The sequence below is a fragment of the Lolium rigidum genome, chromosome 4, assembly GCF_022539505.1.
Source record: "Lolium rigidum isolate FL_2022 chromosome 4, APGP_CSIRO_Lrig_0.1, whole genome shotgun sequence".
Lineage (NCBI taxonomy): Eukaryota > Viridiplantae > Streptophyta > Magnoliopsida > Poales > Poaceae > Lolium > Lolium rigidum.
In genome coordinates, this window is record NC_061511.1 from 130,599,073 (window position 1) to 130,618,020 (window position 18,948).

Consider the following 18,948-nt stretch of genomic DNA (forward strand, 5'->3'; position numbering starts at 1 on the left):
AAGGCTTTGGTCTATATTTACTTAAAAACTGTTGCTGCTTGCGGATGTAAGGACAATGGTTGGACCATTAAGCTCTTGTCACCTCTGGCTTTAGGGGCAAGGGTATTTACGGATGTGCTACACATAAATCTCTATCTCTATTTTATTTGTTACACATATGAGCTTTATTTATATATGTATGCATAGTTGCAGGTGAAACCTTAACTCTGGCCTATTTCCATCATTGAACACAACACCCTTAAAATTAAACTAGATAGGTCCGGTAAACTGAAGATAAAATACACTAGCAAAGTCTTATAGACGTTTCGTTCATAAACCATTTAGCAGTGCTTTCCAAGGTTCGATTAAACCTAGGTCTTTTAGGAAAAAATCTTACCATACTACAATCCGTAATCCGGATCGAAGGTATCAACCCTTTTTTTTGGCGCCGTTGCTGGGGAAGCAATTTTGCTATTTCGGTAAGGTTACTAGAGACCTTGTTAGTTATCTTATTTTTAGTTTTAAGTTTTTATTTACTTTTGTTAGTTTATTGTTTTACTTTTACTTGAAAACCTAAAAAAAATAGTTACTTGTTCTTTTTCAATCATAGAAGAAAAACCAAAAAGATAATCACTATGGCAGAAAAGAAGCTTGAGGAATATGCTATCCCCAATGGTGATTTTATTCGTGCACCCATAACTCAGCCTGCTGTTGAAGCGGAGAACTATGAAATTAAGTCTAATCTTTTAAGTTTGGTTCAGCATAACCAATTTAGAGGGGTATGCACTTAAACACATTCAGTGAAATATGTGATATAATGCGCATTAAAGAAGTTGATCCAAATGCTATTAAATTGCGTTTGTTTCCCTTTTCATTAAGAGGAAAAGCAAATGATTGGTTGCTAGCTTTGCCTAAGCAATATAACTTCATGGGATGAATGCACTAATATATTTATGACTAAGTTTTTTCCACTAGTAAAGACTATGCAACTGCGTTCTAATATTACAGGTTTTAGATAAGAAGACTGCGAGCCACTAGCGTTTGCATGGGAAAGGATGAAGGAGGCCACCATGAACTGTTCAAGTCATGAAATGGAGGATTGGTTAATTCTACATTTATTTTATAATGCCCTTAACCCAAGGTTAAAGTCTATGCTTGATACTGCAGCAACAGGAGGAACATTCATGAGCAAGCCAGTTGAGCTAGCAAGAAGGCTTCTTGATGATATGCGAACCAACCATGCCCAGTGACATGTAGACAGATTCTCCTCAAAAAAGGTAAATGCAATCACCGAAGATAACAATGAAGAACTTACTTCGAGGGTAGATAAGTTTTTAAATATTCTAAAGGATAAAGAAACTACCCAAGTTAATGCCATCACAATACTAAAGTCAAAGAAATATACTTCATAGAAGAAATTCTTACATGAAAGAGTCAAAACTATGGCTCTAATTTTTCTAGACAATATAATAATATAGAAGTTTTCAATAATAACTTCACCAACAGTAATGAAGCAAGCAATGGTAATATTTTAATTAAAAATACTTTCGATAATTCTCAAAACAAAATACCGTTTGTGCTGGTGGTGGACGCATGAACCCGGCAACAACAAACAGTGAAACAGACCGAACCGGACCCAGATTTGACCCCTCGTGACTCACAACTAGTCGTACGATCGGTGCTACCCCATCCTTTTCCCGGCCGCCTTCCCTTGCCGGCCGCGAGGACGGCGGCCGCCATGCGCCGCCTCTTCGCTGCGGCATGGCCGCACCTCCTTATCTCCCTCCTCCTCGTCGCGCTACAGTCAAAGGCGGCGTCAAGCTCCGGCGCCACTGCTGGCCGCCCAGAGTGGCAGGTCTTGACCAGGACCAACTTCTCCTCCCAGATCCGGCTCCACCCCCACGTTCTCCTCGTCGTCACCATGCCATGTAAGCCCTCCTATCCGTGTCTAGCTGAAAGCTCTCATTTCCAACTGGTTGAGTAGTTGCTAAGGTCAAGTAGTTAAACTGGGCCCATTTTTTCTGAAATCTGGAAGTACCGAAGTAAATGTCACTATGTCAGGATAAGTAACCAGTCACTGAAATGTGATATCTATTGCCCCTACAGAGCGATTCCATACCCCAAAATGCTACAGAATCACACAGTCCTGACAATCTTATGTAGCCTGGCTGTTTCTTTTTAATTTTACCAAATAGTTTGACTTTGGAGCTGGTACATAAACTAAGTTATATAATTCCCATAATTTCATAACTCTGTAATTATTCTTTCCAAATATAATTTCTGTTCCAAAGTCAGTCAGTGTATTAGAGTAAGCCTATATGCTCTAGCAAATGAAAATGTGTGCGTGAAATTCAGACCCGACTTACTCTAGCTGTTATTTCGTATGTTCATCTTTAGGGTATGGTGAATCAAGATCACTGATGGCCGAACTAGAACACCTTGTCGCAACCGATAAGCAGGAGCTTGGTCGTCTTAAGTTGATGGTTGTGTACAGAAATTCTGAGAAGTTGCTATCTGATGCTATTGGCACCAGTGAAGGAACAAAGTTCATATACTACCGACAATCCATACCGTTCAAGTATCAAGGAAAGCTCCGTGCACGTGATATATTATATTCGGTACGCTATACCATGTCACTTAAGCATGAGGAGGCCCCTTTTGTGCCTTTGCATACCAAAGAAGAGGTGGAGGCGTTTATCCAATCAACCGATAAAGCTGTACTTCTATCCGAATTCTGTGGTTGGTTCACCAGATTGGCTAGTGGTGGAAGCAACACAAGCAGTGGGGCCACTCCATCAAAAACTCACACAGATAATGGTTAGTCAACTCTGCAATCGTCCATGGTTCATCCATCTTGTATGTACTATTTTGCTGCTTTGTGACAGGGTCCTTGTTAAAATTGAAATTGATTTCTACATCTCTCTCTCATGAGTACATTTTTTATGGGAAGACAAAGCTTAGGTTTCCATATTGACCAAGATTAATGATTAGTACATGATTCAAGATCCCACAAGCACATATGGTGTAAAATGGTAAAATATCCACAATTGGAAACCCATGATGACATAGTTTGTTGGCACTTGCCAGTCTGCCTTAACTTTTTTTTGGACTGATCCAGTTTAGTCCTTTTCCATTTCATTCACCAGTTGCTCCATGATCATCACAAAACTTCTACTTTAGTTCTTTTTTTCGTTCATTAACCAGTTGCTCCATGATTGTCATAAAACTTTTGAATGGATGGTAATTCATGCCAACTCGACACTGACATGTGGAATCATACAGTTGACATTTCTGCGAAGACACTGACCAGAGAATCAGATGGCCGACTAGAGCTTGTAAGTGTACCAAAGAAGGTCACATTTATCTCTGGTTAATTATTCGTGATATGTTCCTTTGAGAGAACTACCTGTCTCTCTGAACTATTAAGGTTGAGCACATATCAGGATAGAGTCCCCGAAAACGCACTTATTTGAGATTACAAACAGGTTGTAAAGGATGAAGAACTGTCCTTTGGAGGTGGGGGCCAGCTTACTGGTTCTACTTGGAAAGGTGGATTTACCATAGCAAATCAAAGTGTCTCAGATCAAATTAAAATACCGACTGATGAAAATAGAAAGCTGTGCACAGTACAAAAGTTCCAACAGTTCGAAAGCTTCTATGCAAGGCTTACTTCCCTGTCAAGAGAATACTTTCTTCCTCCAGAGATAGTTCGATTTGGCCTTATAACTGACAAATCATCATTACCTTCACCGGATGTTGTCAATGAAAGCAATTCAGAGACATGGTTCCTCAGTGTCCATTATGTGGGATGCACAACTTGCTCAGTTATTGCAAAAGAAGGGGATGACCTAAGAAGTCTGTTGCAATCCCATCATAATCTCGATGTTAAGGAGGTCAGTGAGAATCCCTTTCACGAGCTTAATTAATTTACTAAAAGAACATGATATGTGCTAAATATCATTTCAAGATGAAGATAGCTATTCTGCCCATGTATTTTCCGTGCTACTGTCATTAGTAATTTAAAACCTTTGAACCAGGTTCTCTGTTATTGCAAACATATCTCTTTTTGATAAAATGTTTTTAAGCTGTATATGAAGAGAACAATCCAATTCATAATCAATACTAAGATTATGTAATTTGTTGATCTCGATGACAGAATACCTTGTTTTATTTAGTAAAAGGCACTGCCTTATATGGATTGCTGCTACGTTGTTTTCTTTTGTCATGATTTATCCAAATATCCAGTGCTTTTAATTGTGCATGCATCACACCATGACTTTTGGATTTGCATTTTTGTAGATTGATGCTGACGAAAGTGGTGCTGAGGCTACCTTTCCAGCAAATAGGCCCTCAGCTATTCTATTTGTCGATAGATTATCAGATTCCTTAAAAACTAGAGATGAAAGCAAATTATCTCTCAAAATACTTCGGGAGTATGTTCAGAAAAATTATCCACCTTATGTCATTTCTGGTGATCTAAATAATGGCAACTCCAAAATGGTTCCTTCTGTGTCGAGCACAACTAGGGGAGCTCCAGATGCCCGTTCTGGAACAGTTAGGTTGCATGCTTTGACTTCAAAGTATATGGAACTAGGGGATAAAATATCAGTAATGGTAGTTAAAGATGGAGAAAGTATTTCATATGAAGGTGCTAGCCAAGATAGTACTAGTAGCCCTTTATATGATATTCTAACAAAACTTATTCACAAAACAAGATCAGCACATAGTTCAAAGAAAACAAGGATAAGTTTTGTAGCAAAAGATGTTGGCATAAAGTTGCTCTCTGATGAATCTGAAGTCAAAGTGGGGGATTTCGTGTCAATCCGAGAAAGTCAACATGATAGAATAGATGATTTATTTGCCAGCTCAGATAGTGTCAATGATGGCATCGCTGAAGTTGTGCATGAAAACAAGGCAACAGAAGAAGAATATATTGATGATGGACAATCACCCACTATAACTGAGAAAACTCCTGCATATTACTGTGGTAATGATGATCTTGATTGTAGTGATACAGGAATGAAGGAACAACAAGAAGCCGAGGCAGAAGAGGCCTCTGATGTAAGCCCTGATCTTCATGAAGAGGTCTCCATTGATGTGCATAGCAGCAATGAAGTTCGTGGTATGTTACAGAAGCACACAGATGAGAAAACTGTTTCAGAAGGTTTGGACATTTTGGAACCAGATAGGAGAAATGTGTATTCTAACAACGAGAAATCAGGATCACCAAATCAGCAAGATGATGTATTTTCATTCCCGAGTCATGAATCTGAAAGAATTGAAGGTTTCATTGGTGAGGATGATGTGTTTAGTCTGGATGACGAAAAAGAAAAAAGTGACAGCAAATATTCTCCACATGCGACATTTAGCTCTTCCAGCATCCTTGGAAGTGATAACACTGAATATGCAGAGCAGGTGACTTCAAGCATATCAGATAACAGTTTTGTTGGTTCGTTCTTCTTTTCGGATGGTGGTTATAGGCTTCTGAGAACTTTAACTGGTGGATCAAGAATCCCATCCCTGGTTATAATTGATCCAGTTCAACAGAAGCATTATGTCTTTCCTCAGGAAAATGAGTTTAGCTACCCTTCCTTGGCAAATTATTTTGACAGTTTTGTGAATCAAAGCCTTTCTCCGTATTATCGTTCAGCCTCACCTGTCGTAGGTTCAAAGGAGCTCCCAAGGCCACCGTTTGTCAATCAAGATTTCCATGAGGCAAATTCCATCCCTTTGTTGACAGCAAGTACTTTTTGTCCCTTGGTCTTTGGATTTGAAGGCTGTGAATCAAAATATGAAACATCATTTTTGAATGCTGAAAATATTGCATCTGCCTGGAAGAAGGATGTGCTGGTGTTGTTCAGCAACTCTTGGTGTGGGTTTTGCCAGAGAACAGATCTTGTTGTCCGTGAATTGCACCGGTCATTCAAAAGTTTCCTAAGTTTGAATTCTCAAGTTGCAAACGCTCAAGATTTGCAGACCAAAGGTACTGACCTGAACTCATATATGAACACTAATGCAACACTATCCTACTATATATATGTGCCATTGTCCAGTCAGAAAATGTTTTATTATAGCCTGTTTCCCCAGAGGTCAGAATATTTTTAAGAATTTGTATTACTTGCATTTCAAATGTAAATGATTTATTTTCGCACTAACCATTATTGTATTGGTTTAGAGAAAAATGGAGAGTCTACCTCTGAGGGCCTTCCAACTATTTACATGATGGACTGCACAGCAAACGAATGCCATCAGTTACTAAAATTGGCAGGCAAGGTATTAATCAATTACATATTGTATGTACTTAACCTTTTCCATGTTCACAAAAAAACTCTCCTGTGGCAGAGCCCAATTTCATGTGGTAAGAGAAAACAGAGCCCAGTTTACAGTACTGATTGGGAAAGGAGTTCTCCACATTCTGTTGACATGCTTTAGCATGGAATGCGTTATATTAGCTAGTAGCCTAGAGGCTGGGCCTACGGGGAGCATGGTATTTAGCAAACTCTGTAAACTGTATGTTGGTTAGCTAGAGTAGTAGCACCGTGTTACACTTAGTGGTGACATCTAGCCAGGGCATGTGCCTAAGCTGAAAAGAATAGGTGAATCTGATAGATTGTCATAACCTGTAATAAAGGTACTCCCACTGGCAATATTCATGCAAGAAGTACGCTATTTTCTGGTTTATCTGAACAGAAATAGCTCACATAACAATGCAAGATGGCCCGTTAAAAAGCATAACCACATAAGACCTCGCCATTCAACCATTAGCTTCACTCTGATGTGTACAGTTCAGTTAAGGGGAGGTGGTTGAGCTTGAAATAAAATACATAGATGGCCATTCTGATTAGCATACTTATTATCTAGAAATTTGTATACTACAGGGCCAATTTGTCATTTGGTTTGTGCTAAGTTCTTCCTCTTTGGCCCTAACATCCCTCTGCCTAGTCAGTTCATAGACATAACATTGAGCAGAATGCTGCCTAGGAAGTTCAAGTCATTTAATGCAAGACAACGGTTTTGTGTAAAACATGTTTGCATACAATCAATTTATCTATTTCTACTGTTATATCTGCTACATCCACGCCCATAGCACCAGGCAATAATCAATAAAGATAAGCTACGAAAACAGAGATAGAGATCGGTTTAGCTTCCTTTAAATTAGAGGTTAGATAACATACAAATTGAAAACCAAGTAAGCCATCCCTATATAATCAGAGGCATGTTCCATCTATCATCGGTCAATAAATAAATTAGTTTTTTCTTAACATCTCCTCCCCGGGCTACCTTTACAATGATCGAATGCTTATTACAATATCACACCCAATTTTCCTGAGAGTTCCTTCAGGATTTTATACAGCTTTCATGTTGTCTCAACAGCCTAAGTTGAAGTGTAGGAAACCTTTTTTTTCTCAAGCCCACCTTAAGTTGTTACCTTGTATGACATGACCATTTCTCTTGTATCACGTGCTTATCTTGGCTAATATTGACATAAAACCTTCATCTGCATACAGGAGGAGTTTTATCCTACGGTGTTGCTTTTTCCGGCAGAAAACAAAAGCGCAATATCATTTGAAGGAGGAGTTTCGGTGGGCAATTTAATTGAATTTTTGGAGTCTCACGTGACCAATTCTCGCCATATATTAGAATATAAAGGTTGGTGCAAAAGCATCTGGTTGTACATAAAAATTTAGATCTGCCAAGTACTGTTATCTATATCTGTTACCGTACCAAGCCATTCTTATAAAATTTACCGTTCCTTGTACACACAAAAGTTTCCATTCCTCTGTTCATGTGCTGTCCAAGCATACAACCACAGTCTGCAGAATACTGATATTTTATACGAGATAAGGGAGTGCAGAAGAGTTTTACCTGGCTTAAGTTTTAGTTATATTGGGCGTGATGCCAACAATGCTGCACACTTGTGTGCAAAACAAGCTAGTTCTGATAGGAGGAGGCGCCTGTGGATCAATTGTAACCCAGGTTTTCTCACCAATACTCTTCGGAGTGATTGTAATCCTGTCGAGTAATCAATAAAGCTCCATGAATTCGCAAAAAAAAAACCTCTGGAAGTGTCAAGAAACCAAAGATCTGCTCAAAATATATTTGGGGGAATATTGCCTATAATTTATTACTCGACTGGTTCTCAGCTGACTCTTGCATTACATTAGTTTTTGTGAATCCACTGCTCGGTGTGTTGTGGTATTTACACATTCTAACGCATTGCTGTTTTTTTGGCACACAGGATATCTGCGGAAGAAGAGGATGGTAATGCAACATGATGCACCACAGACGATCCAATTTCATATAAATGATAAGAGCAGCAGCAGTGTTGGTTCCCATCCACCAACTGATCCAGAAAAGCGCAAGGTGCATATTGTCACAGGGTCCATCCTCGGTGCCACGGAAAAGCTCGGCGGCACAGTTCCATTTGATAACGCGAGAGTGCTCATTGTGTCTGCTGATTCTCGCGAGGGCTTTTATGGACTAATCATCAACAAGAGGTTAAGCTGGGACGCCTTCAAGAATCTGGACAGCTCCATGGAGCCTATCAAGCTTGCCCCTCTCTTCTACGGTGGACCTGTTGTGGTGCAGGGCTACCACCTTGTGAGTCTCTCCAGAATTGCCTTGGAGGGTTACGCACAAGTCATACCCAATCTCTATTATGGAAACATAATTGCCACCAGCCGGGTAATCACTGGGATCAAAGCAGGCGGGCAATCTGCCGAGGACCTATGGTTTTTCGTCGGCTACGCTGGTTGGGGATACAGCCAGCTGTTTGACGAACTATCTGAAGGAGCATGGCATGTTAGTGGAGAGCCGATCGAGCGCTTGGACTGGCCGGATAGTTAGAGGATTCCTTTGCTAAAGTTCTAGTCCATCTTGCACATATCTGCTGACACAACATTACGGGTTTGTACTAGTTTGGTTCCAGCAGATCATTTAGAGGCGTAGTAACATTCTGTTTCAGATTAACGCTGTGTCGAGGCTACCCCAATTTTGATGTGTTTTTTGTAAGCCGATTCATGCTTTTCGTTCTGTAGCCTCTCTTTGCACTTCTCTGCTCATCCTGGTGTAACACAGGTTGTTTTAATCTGAATTGGTTTGGCACATTGGTGCACAGTTGGAAACTCGTTATTTAATGGGACAAAATTATTCCATTACCTCAGCGCCGCCGCAACACCATGCCAGCATCTGTAGTAAACACAAATTGCTTGAACTGTAGAATCAATTTTTTTATGTGTTTGCTATGGTTGCATGTTCTTCACCGGTAGCTTGTCACTGTTCTCTCTTCCATTGACATCAGCACATCAACTCTTCTCCGTATTTGTTGATGGTATTATATAAGTTTTGTGTTCACAAAAAAAACACTCCCTCCGTTACATAATGGTTTTAGTTCAAAATTTGAATTAAAATCTCTACCAAAATTATGGAACGGATGGTAGTAGTATAAATTTGTTGCTTGCGTGTGAAATGTAGATTTTTTTTGAACTATGCGTGTGAAATGTAGTTCGTAGTAATGGCAGGACTGGTTGGCCTTTCAGTTTCAGTGAACTGCAAACCGAGCCCAAAGACCTGATCGGCCAGTTCAAAGTTCCCGACCTACTTCATCGTTCGCTAAAAAAAAAGTTTTCTACTTCATCGCTTGGGTTTGTTGCTTCTCTCTCGCGACTCCCGTCCCGTCCGCCTCGCAAAACCCTAGCCCACAGTCTACTCCCATGGCGACGCCGGCGGTGGCCGCCGCCGACGCGGCCAGTCCGCAGCCCGAAGAGCCTCCTCGGGCTGAAGCAGCTGCCCCAGTGGCGGAATCAGAGGAGGCATCCGGTCCTGGCGCCGTAGCGGCGGCAGCACCGGCGGCAGCTGGGGATGCCCCCGCCGCTCCCGCGCCCGCTCCTACCTCCACCTCGAGTCCCGCGTTGCCACCTCCTCCGGCTTCCCCTACGCCGGCTGCCGCTCCAGGGCCGCCGCGGCCGCAGTTCGCTGCCTCGCCGGCGTTCATGACGCCCCCGGCGTCGTCTCCGTCGCCCGCCTTCTCTTACAACGTTCTGCCCAGGGCGCCGCCCCCGCGCCCGGTGGGCAGCGGCGCGGCCCACCAGCAGGTAGCTTCCGCCCCGGTACAGTATCCGAGTCCTATCCACTGCTTCAGCTTACATGCTTCACCTAGCTATTCTATGCGCTCGTATAGGAAGAGTTGTTTTTCTTTCGTTTTTTGGTGTATGATCCACATAGGTGATGTTGTAATTCCCGTGGAGGGATATATGTTGTTCACGTCACCCGGAATTTTTGTTTGCTCTGATGACAAGTGTTGAGCCGCTGACATTGGGTTGCGTTAATTGACATGCAATTTTCAACTGCAGCAGCACACTCTGAACTTAAAGAATTTCAAATTCATGACCCTACTGTAGTTCCTTTTCCAGGAGGGTCATATAGCGCCCCGTTTAAAGAGGGATATTATGTTTCAAGTTCCATGTGATATTAGTCTAGTCTGTGGATTTTCTGTAGCTTCTGTTAGCTTCATCACTAATGCTCAGTTCATGTTTTTTGACGATGAAATTCCTCTCTTAGGTTTGCATATTTGCTGTAATTGTGGTGTTATGCCTTCTGCACTGTTTTTATCTTGATAAATGAAACATTCTTTGCTAAGATTTTTTTTATCAGATGCAAAATATATACATAGATTACCTTTTTGTTGTATCACGGATGTTTGATGTGAACCTAATTAGCTTGTGGAGCTCTTGTATAAAATATTCTGAAACCATCTGAATGCTAGAAGCCTACCCAAATCAGTGATAATTCCAGGGCTTGTTTGATTTCTATAGCCTATAGCTTCTTTCATAATTAGTAAACTGAAAAATTGTTAGTGAAGCTGAGCGTACACAGCTTTGGCATCTTGCTTCTGCAACAGTTCATTTAAAAGAGTAACGAAATATGAGTATTTGACACTTATGATCACCACAAAACTACTCAACAGTGTGCAAGTTAGATTATCGTAACTAGTAGTCTTATCATTTTTCCTTTCCAGGCTCCGATGGCTCCTCCAATGCCTCCAGCAGCTCTTCAGCCACCAGCCCCACGACCGTATTTTGGGAACAGGCCATCTTTCTCATATAATGTAGCCTCACATGCCAATGCTAGCCTGCCTACTGGTCAGCAGTTTCAACTTGACACTGTAATTTCTCATGGCTTTATTATCACCAGAATTACTATTATTCCTTTCAGTATTTTCTAATGACCAGTTCCTCTTCTGTGATGCACTAACGCTTAATGCCACCTTGTCTTCCAGGGCATGAACCATTCTGTCCAAGTTCCTATGTTTGCTCGGCCAGCATCCTTGCAGCCTCCAGCTCCTGGGCAATTACCTCGCCCAAATGGACCATTCCCAGGAGCTATGGCACCAAATCCTCTGGGATCTATTCGGTTGCCATTTCCAGTGCCACCCAGGACTTCCAATATTCATTATGGAGCCAACCCACAACAGGCACAGCCCTAAAGCCTCCCAGCTTCTTTTTAAACATTGCATGCTTTGATCGGCTTGCTTCCATATGCTCTAATCTTATGAAATGGGTGCAAATAACTTCTTGAATTATTACAGGGTAACCCAGATGCTAGTGCTTCGAAGTCAGATGTCCCAAGTGCCCCAGAGGCAAGTCCCCATACCATGCAGTCACTGCCACCCCGCCCTGAGGTTTTTGGGTCTGCTGAGGGTTCTGCACCTGGACAAAGTTCTTCAAACTTGTCAACTGCACCAAGCCTCCTTGGGAGGCCTACAACCCCATCTGCTCCTTCTTTGCCTCAAACATCACCATCAGGTGCTGTTCCACGGACTGCTCAGCAACAGTTTTATCCATCCCATCCTTCAGCACCTGGTATTATTCCACCTCAACCTTTATGGGGATATCCTACACAACCTACTAGTTTTCAGCAGGCTCCTTTCTATTCATATCCACCGGGACCTCTTGGTAGACCAATGATTGGAACTTCTGCTGTAACTACATCCTTGACCAACATCCAACCACCTGGCATTACAACTGGTGGAGATCCCAAGGAACCACCGTCAACAAATCCAGGATCTGAGCAGCCCATTCATAGTTCAGTTGAACCCCATCCAACAGGTATTCTTTTTACTGGAGTTGATGATCACTTGTTGAGTCTTAGTGCCCTATTGATTCTCCAGTTCTTATGATTTCTGTGCAATGCTGAAGGGCTGGAGCACAAAAGTACTACAGGAATTCAAGATTCTGATGCATGGTCTGCCCACAAAACAGAAGCGGGCGTTTTATATTATTACAATGCATTGACAGGAGAATCAACTTATCAAAGACCACCTGGTTATAAGGGGGAGGTAGTTGCACAGAAGAATAGCTTTATCAAGTAATATAACTTCATTCTAGTCTGTGACATGACAATTTAGCATCACAATTTAACTAATTCATTTTTTCCCCTTTTTCGCTATAGCTCGAGAAGGTTGCAGCTCAACCAATTCCAGCTTCTTGGTATGTCTGCACATTTACCTTGTCCTACTTTTGACTAATTTTATGTTGGCATGTGAGCCTTGTAAGAACCTTCTTGGATTTGATTCCTCCCACCGTTATACTCTTAAGACTTCTACAAAACCATTTGCACAAACAATTTCCTGTGAATGATAGTGTCACATGGAACTCAAATATTTCACTTTGTCAGGGACAAAATTTCTGGCACAGACTGGAGCATAGTAACTACAAGTGATGGAAAGAAATACTACTATGACAATAAACAAAAGGTATGTTCTTGATAATGTCTTTGGAGGTCAGCACGTCTACTACATTGATTAATGTTGTGTTCTTTCAGTATTGCATGAATTTATTATGTATAGCTTATTTTCTCAATGATGAACAGATAAGCAGCTGGCAACTTCCGCCAGAGGTGGCTGAGCTCAACAAGAATGCTGATTCTGGTAGCTTGAAAGGAAGTTCAACTTCACTGCAGGATGCTGGTACAATAGGAAATAAGGGTGAAATAAGTGGTGAAATAAGTACTCCTGCCATACAGACAGGTGGCCGTGATTCGTTGCCACTTCGGCAAACAGTTGCCTCTGCATCGCCTTCTGCTTTGGATTTAATAAAGAAGAAATTGCAGGACGCTGGTGCTTTCAGTGTGTCCTCTCCTCTTGCTACTCCTTCATCTACTGCATCCGAGTTGAATGGATCTAAACGAGCTGAGGGTGCACCTAAGGGACAACAAGGCTCAAATAACGGTGAGAAATCAATGGATAACAGTGGCAATGAAAATATTTCAGATTCCTCGTCAGATTCAGATGATGAGGAACTTGGTCCAAGTAAAGATGACTGTATTCGTGAGTTTAAGGTGATTCTTGTGACATTATCTCGGATTTCATGATATATGCTAGGGGAGCTTTTTGCTTCTCCACGATATGTGCTTTTCCTTGAGATGCTAGTTCAAGATAATGAACTTTGGTACTTGTTCAATTCTGTTTGTACTTTGTAGCCATATGCTATTTCATGATCTTTTTGTAGGACAGCATTCTTTCTACTTTATGTAGTTGGGAATTAAAATAACTTAATACAAGTCGCTTATTAATGAAACTAGATGATTTAATAGGAACAAATTAGATTCTTTTTGTTGGTGTTGTGCAGTAACAGCATGTGGTGCATTTGTTAATGTTTGCAGGAGATGCTAAAGGAACGAGGAGTAGCACCATTTTCAAAGTGGGAGAAGGAACTACCAAAACTAGTGTTTGATGCACGCTTTAAGGTTTGTGAAGTTCGTCATCGTTGTCTTTAATGCGACCTCTTGTGGTCTGCCAAATCATTGACCATATTCCTGCTTACAAACTACCATTTGTGCCAACAAAGACTTCTTCAGTATATTGCTTAACTCCATGTAGGGTTTCTCGTAGTTGATTTCCACTTGGAAGGCACACATATATATTTTTTTGATTCAGATGTTTTTTTGCTCGAGAACATATAGTGATATAGTTAGAAACTTCTAAATGGATTATTGATTTTTCCGAATGACTAAATATCGAGGATAGCTTTGCACCTAGCTGGTGGTCTGCTTTTCTGTTTAATCCTGGCAGAGGGCCAGAACCTGAGCACATATTGACTTATCTGTTGTGACAACTCACAAGGATAAAAAAGTAACTATTGACTGATGATCTAAGTATTTTCATGTTTTTTTATTCCTTTCTACCAGGTGGTTGTGGTGTAGCAGTTGTGGTTTTATTTTCAAGGCAGTGATATAATTACCTTAACCAACTAAATTCCCGCAGCTACCTAACTTAGTTCAAGTTTTAATGGGGCAAAAAGCCAGTGCCTTCTTTCTGTAATTGATGTCATAATTTGTTATGCGTGTAGATTTACTATTATTGCAGTTAAAGGAAAAATTGAAAATCTCCTTAATAGACACTAGGTGCTATTAGAGGTAGGCTTCTTAAAAAACAGTTTGGATCCAAACCGTGGAAGCAGGTAGTTATTTTTTTTCCTACTAGCTTGGACGGATAGTTTGTAGTTACTGAAAGAAAATGAACTAACCCACGGGGATCCAAACATTTTTTGAACATCCTTGGTTATAGGTTAGCTTGAAGCTGGAAAAAAACTGAAAAATCTAGTTCATCGTGATCTGCCTTCAGACTACAGATATACAGTGATTACTCATTTGGAAAACTGAATTCTGTGTGTGCTTGTGGTTCTAAAAGAAGCTTCTAGTAGTATTTACTATTTTTAGTTATAGCAAGGTAGCAACCTCTTTAATGCTATAACAACAATAGCTTACGTGCATCAGGAAATATTTTGCATAATAACTATATTAGGCAGCGCAATACCACAAAGCAGAGCAATGTCAAACTGTACATTTGTGCTCTGTTTTTCTACTCCCAGTTATGCTGTATCCAAGACCTCATGTTGTAGTGCATTGAGTGTGATTGATGTACGGTATGTTTGTAAAGGATCAAACTAAATCTGTAGTTTCCAAAGTAGGCCCTAAATTGTACTTCTCCTCAGTTCTCACTTAAATGGAACTAGTGATTGCTATATGCTCATAGAAGAAAGATACTTTATAGTGCTTGCTGTTGAGTAAGGCACAATATATTTTCGTTTTGCTGTCCTTGCTGCTACTTGTAACTTTACAGTGTAATTCTATAATTGAATAATACTAATGATGGATTGCCCAATACAGGCTATTCCTAGCCACTCAACAAGACGGGCTATATTTGACCACTTTGTTCGAACACGTGCTGACGAGGAACGGAAAGAGAAGAGAGCAGCTCAGAAGGCTGCTGTGGAGGCATTTAAACATCTACTAGAAGAAGCATCTGAGGTTCACTAATTGCTATCGATTTTACAAGTTGTTTGAGTTTTTTCTTTAAATTACGGCATGCGGATGATAGCCAAATGGCTCAAGCTGTTGCATATCTTTGAACTACCGCTATGTGGAATGTCATGCCTTCTCAATACATAAACTGCAGGATGTTGATCCCAAAATGGGCTACCAGGAATTCGAAAGAAAAAGGGGTACTGACCCAAGATTTGAAGCCTTGGATCGAAAAGAAAGGGAGGCTCTTTTCAAGGAGAAGTAAGGCCACTGACTTATATAGAATTAATGATTTCCAGTTTCATCTTTCAGATCAAATTAACGGGCTATGTACATTTAGATGATGCATTTTCAATTGTTTGAGCAGGGTGAGGGCTATTGAAGAGAAATTTCAATCAGCACGGAATGCTGTCATAACTGACTTCAAATCAATGCTTCGAGAATGTAAAGATATTATTTCGACTAGCCGTTGGACCAAAGTAAGTTCATTGTACTCACTTCACTACACATATTGCAACAAGATGAAATGACAAAGGAGGCAGATTTTATTTATGTAAAGATAATGTAATTATCTGCCTCGTGATGATATTTTGTTTTCTGCACTTGCAGATTTAGGCCACACATTTAGATACACATTATTTCTTTTTGTTATCTTGTTGTATTGCTGACAGGAATGGATTCAATCTCCTATTGTGAAATTGAAACAATTGTTTAAACATGTAAATTTCATCTACTTGGATTTGTTTCTCCGTTCTACCTATTTAAAGTAACAAGTGAAATATGAATCCTTGCTTTGTAAGGAACGTCGTTGGGTTGGTCAAAACTAGAAAAGAGATATTTCATAATATGATCTGAGTAACTTGCCGAGGTTGTCTTCCTTTTCAATGAAATGAAATGCAAATCCTTTTGTGTGTTCTCGGAAAAAAACTTGCCGATTAGCCATTTCTTATGGGAAGTGCAAACTGACCAACAGACCAAGTCAAACAGCTGCCTCTGAGGCTCTGACATAGGACATGATTTAGTGTTGTTAGAGTATATAGTTTTGATCTCAGGTTTTCTCATAGATCTTACTACTGCATTCTACAGGTGAAAGAAAAATTCCGGAGTGATCCAAGGTACAAAGCCGTAAAGCATGAAGAGAGAGAAAACACTTTCAATGAATACATAGCAGAACTTAAATCCGCTGAACGGGAAGTGGAGCAAGCTGCGAAGGCCAAAGTGGATGAACAAGTTAGGCAACTCAGCCAATGAACTTTACGATGCTTTATTTTACTGATTGTCGCTTCACATATACTGTTGTATGCATTATCAGGCCAAGTTAAGGGAGAGGGAACGCGAAACTCGCAAAAGGAAAGAAAGGGAAGAGCAGGAAATGGAGAGAGTAAAATTGAAGATCCGAAGAAAAGATGCCGAGTCTTCATATCAGGCCTTACTTGTTGAAATTATAAAAGACCCGAAGGTGATTCAGTTGACTTATTTACTCTATATTTAACTGAACTGATCTTTGTAATGTAAGTATGTTGTTTTTCTTCCACAGGCATCATGGACAGAATCCAAGCCAAAACTTGAAAAGGACCCACAAGGTCGTGCTTTAAATCCTGACTTAGGCCAAGGTGATGCTGAGAAGTTATTCCGTGATCATGTCAAGGACTTGTATGAGGTAAATTCCTACAATTGTGGTTGTCTGTAGCTACTGTTCTAAGAATTTTAAATTGCTCTGGTATTTTGTGGCGGTTTGCTTATTGAAGTCTGCTTCCTGGTTTCTGAGCCTGTGACCGGTTCCAATCATTCTCTTCATCCATAGAGGAACTTCAAAATATTCAGCAGGTTCACATGAACTATTGCATTGAAGTATTTATGGATGGTATTATTGCATGTATTATTTGGTTGAACTCTGATGCTTGGGTCACTGCTGCTTTAACAAAGCCTCTTCAGTTTAGCGGAGTTGCTAGTGTTTTGATCGCCATATGTATCACTATCATGTGAGCTTGAATTTTTTAAGGCTCAAGTCATTGCATGCTTTTGACTGATCTTGATGTTCCTATAATTTCCCTGCAGCGTTGTGTCCGTGACTTCCGGGCACTTCTATCTGAGACCATTACCCCAGAGATAGCAACCCGGACGACAGATGAAGGAAAGACTGCAGTTAGCTCTTGGAGCGAAGCAAAAGGCCTTTTGAGATCTGACCCAAGATACAATAAAGTGGCGAGCAAAGACCGTGAGTCTATTTGGCGTCGGTATGTGGATGATATGGCAAGAAAACTTAAAAAGTCAGATACAGAGAAACCAGATACCGATGCGAGACAGCAACATAGGTCCTCTGATCCGTCAAGGCGGAGGTAACTTATAGTAGAAATTGTCCACCTGTACTTCCCTAGTTATTATTCTTCTCGGGATATTCAGGGCGTAGTCTGTCCTTTACCTTTAGGCATCTCTATGTAACAACAAATGTCTTGTATTATCATCACCAGTTTTGATACCATGAGTGTACTTTTTTTTTTCGAGCTTTTGGGCATTCAATCCTTCCTGGTGCCATTTTATGCTGTCCTGTCACATATTGTTGCGAAATAAATTTCTATATACAGTTATGAGTTACCTAGAGCTGTCATGGGGTATGTTTTCTGCACGTGCCATACTATGTTGATTGTTCTCTTTACGTGCAATTTTTTTTTTACTTCAAGCGAAGTGTCGGCCTGAGTTCCTGGCATTGTGAACGAGCCACGTAGCAGACATCCACCCACACAAACTCGCGCAAGCACTTGAGCGAATAAGTGTTTCATAAATGCCATAATAAGTGATGTCTAGCCTGAGATGGAACTCAGGACGCGTTTGATGCAGCAAATACTGGTATTATCGACCCAGATGGCAGAAGCGATGACGCTGCTATCATTTTAGCAACAAAATTCATGGACGTTGATCAGCCTTTGTCACATGGCCTCTCTGAAGCAAATGTGCATTGATGTATCAGCATCTAGTAAAGCAAGATAAGACCCTCCCCGGATTGGCTTGACGATTGAACGGTGGTTTATAAATATGAGCATGATCTCATCTTTGTTTTCCCGAGACACTTGTATGGAACAATATCCAGTACATAATAGATTTTCAAATAAATCACTAAGAGAATTCCTTGGTTTTAAAAATCTCAAGGACAGCTCCCCCGCCGCCCAAAAGGGTCAGGGAGCAAGAGAGCAAGGTAACTTCGGCTCTCCTACCCTCCTTTTGCGTAATTGTATGCTTGGATTAAGAGTGAAATGTTTTCTCTCGCAGACGATTGGCTGTATTTTTAAACAGAAGAAGAAGATTATCAAGCTCGCCGGAGATAATGGAATTATGGAGGCGTTCAAACTCAGGGGAGAAGTTGAGATCAAGCTTAAGGAAAAATATGAGATGGAGGAGCTGATCAAGAACTTTAGAGAAGATAAGTCCAAGAACAATGAGATTACTTGAACTCGTTACCTTTCTTTTTATCTGTAATCAAGTAAAGTAAGAGCAAGATTAATAACATAGCCGGCTCCTGGCTATAGAGCCCTGCCATGTCATCTTGCAGTCATCATAAAGTTCACACAATAGATTGACTACTCGTATTAGGTTGGTTGCTAAGTAAGTTTCATTAGAGATTTAATAATTTTATGTTTGGATGCCTATTGGGCTTAGGGGCAAACGGCC

The 18,948-nt window shown here is 40.6% G+C and overlaps 2 protein-coding genes across 3 annotated transcripts; both read left to right on the forward strand.

Annotated features, from left to right (window-relative positions):
• Positions 1 to 1,699: 1,699 nt before the first annotated feature.
• LOC124705638 lies at positions 1,700 to 9,071 on the forward strand. The gene is made up of 8 exons (XM_047237346.1): positions 1,700 to 1,907; positions 2,377 to 2,796; positions 3,262 to 3,314; positions 3,465 to 3,872; positions 4,279 to 5,962; positions 6,155 to 6,252; positions 7,488 to 7,629; positions 8,219 to 9,071. Exons 1-8 carry the CDS (start codon positions 1,718 to 1,720, stop codon positions 8,824 to 8,826), a joined length of 3,603 nt encoding a protein of 1,200 aa, XP_047093302.1. The 5' UTR covers positions 1,700 to 1,717; the 3' UTR covers positions 8,827 to 9,071.
• Positions 9,072 to 9,677: 606 nt separating this feature from the next.
• Positions 9,678 to 17,877, forward strand: LOC124705640 (pre-mRNA-processing protein 40C-like). Of its 2 annotated transcripts, none has more exons than XM_047237348.1 (16): positions 9,678 to 10,088; positions 10,997 to 11,143; positions 11,258 to 11,452; positions 11,567 to 12,086; positions 12,177 to 12,316; positions 12,430 to 12,467; positions 12,655 to 12,733; positions 12,850 to 13,317; positions 13,642 to 13,725; positions 15,148 to 15,288; positions 15,437 to 15,543; positions 15,650 to 15,761; positions 16,369 to 16,512; positions 16,595 to 16,741; positions 16,820 to 16,942; positions 17,341 to 17,877. In XM_047237348.1, exons 1-16 carry the CDS (start codon positions 9,693 to 9,695, stop codon positions 17,623 to 17,625), a joined length of 3,126 nt encoding a protein of 1,041 aa, XP_047093304.1. In that variant the 5' UTR covers positions 9,678 to 9,692; the 3' UTR covers positions 17,626 to 17,877. The 2 variants fall into 2 exon arrangements, with proteins under 2 accessions (XP_047093304.1, XP_047093303.1); XM_047237347.1 differs by having other exon boundaries at positions 9,957 to 10,073.
• Positions 17,878 to 18,948: the final 1,071 nt, after the last annotated feature.

Coding starts and splice junctions, on each gene's coding strand:
- LOC124705638 (XM_047237346.1), top strand. CDS start 1,718: ATGCGCCGCCTCTTCGCTGCGGCATGGCCGCACCTCCTTATCTCCCTC. Junction 3,873..4,278: donor ATAATCTCGATGTTAAGGAG/GTCAGTGAGAAT, acceptor GCATTTTTGTAG/ATTGATGCTGACGAAAGTGG. Junction 6,253..7,487: donor TACTAAAATTGGCAGGCAAG/GTATTAATCAAT, acceptor ATCTGCATACAG/GAGGAGTTTTATCCTACGGT.
- LOC124705640 (XM_047237348.1), top strand. CDS start 9,693: ATGGCGACGCCGGCGGTGGCCGCCGCCGACGCGGCCAGTCCGCAGCCC. Junction 15,544..15,649: donor GAGGCTCTTTTCAAGGAGAA/GTAAGGCCACTG, acceptor TTGTTTGAGCAG/GGTGAGGGCTATTGAAGAGA. Junction 16,742..16,819: donor AAATTATAAAAGACCCGAAG/GTGATTCAGTTG, acceptor TTTCTTCCACAG/GCATCATGGACAGAATCCAA.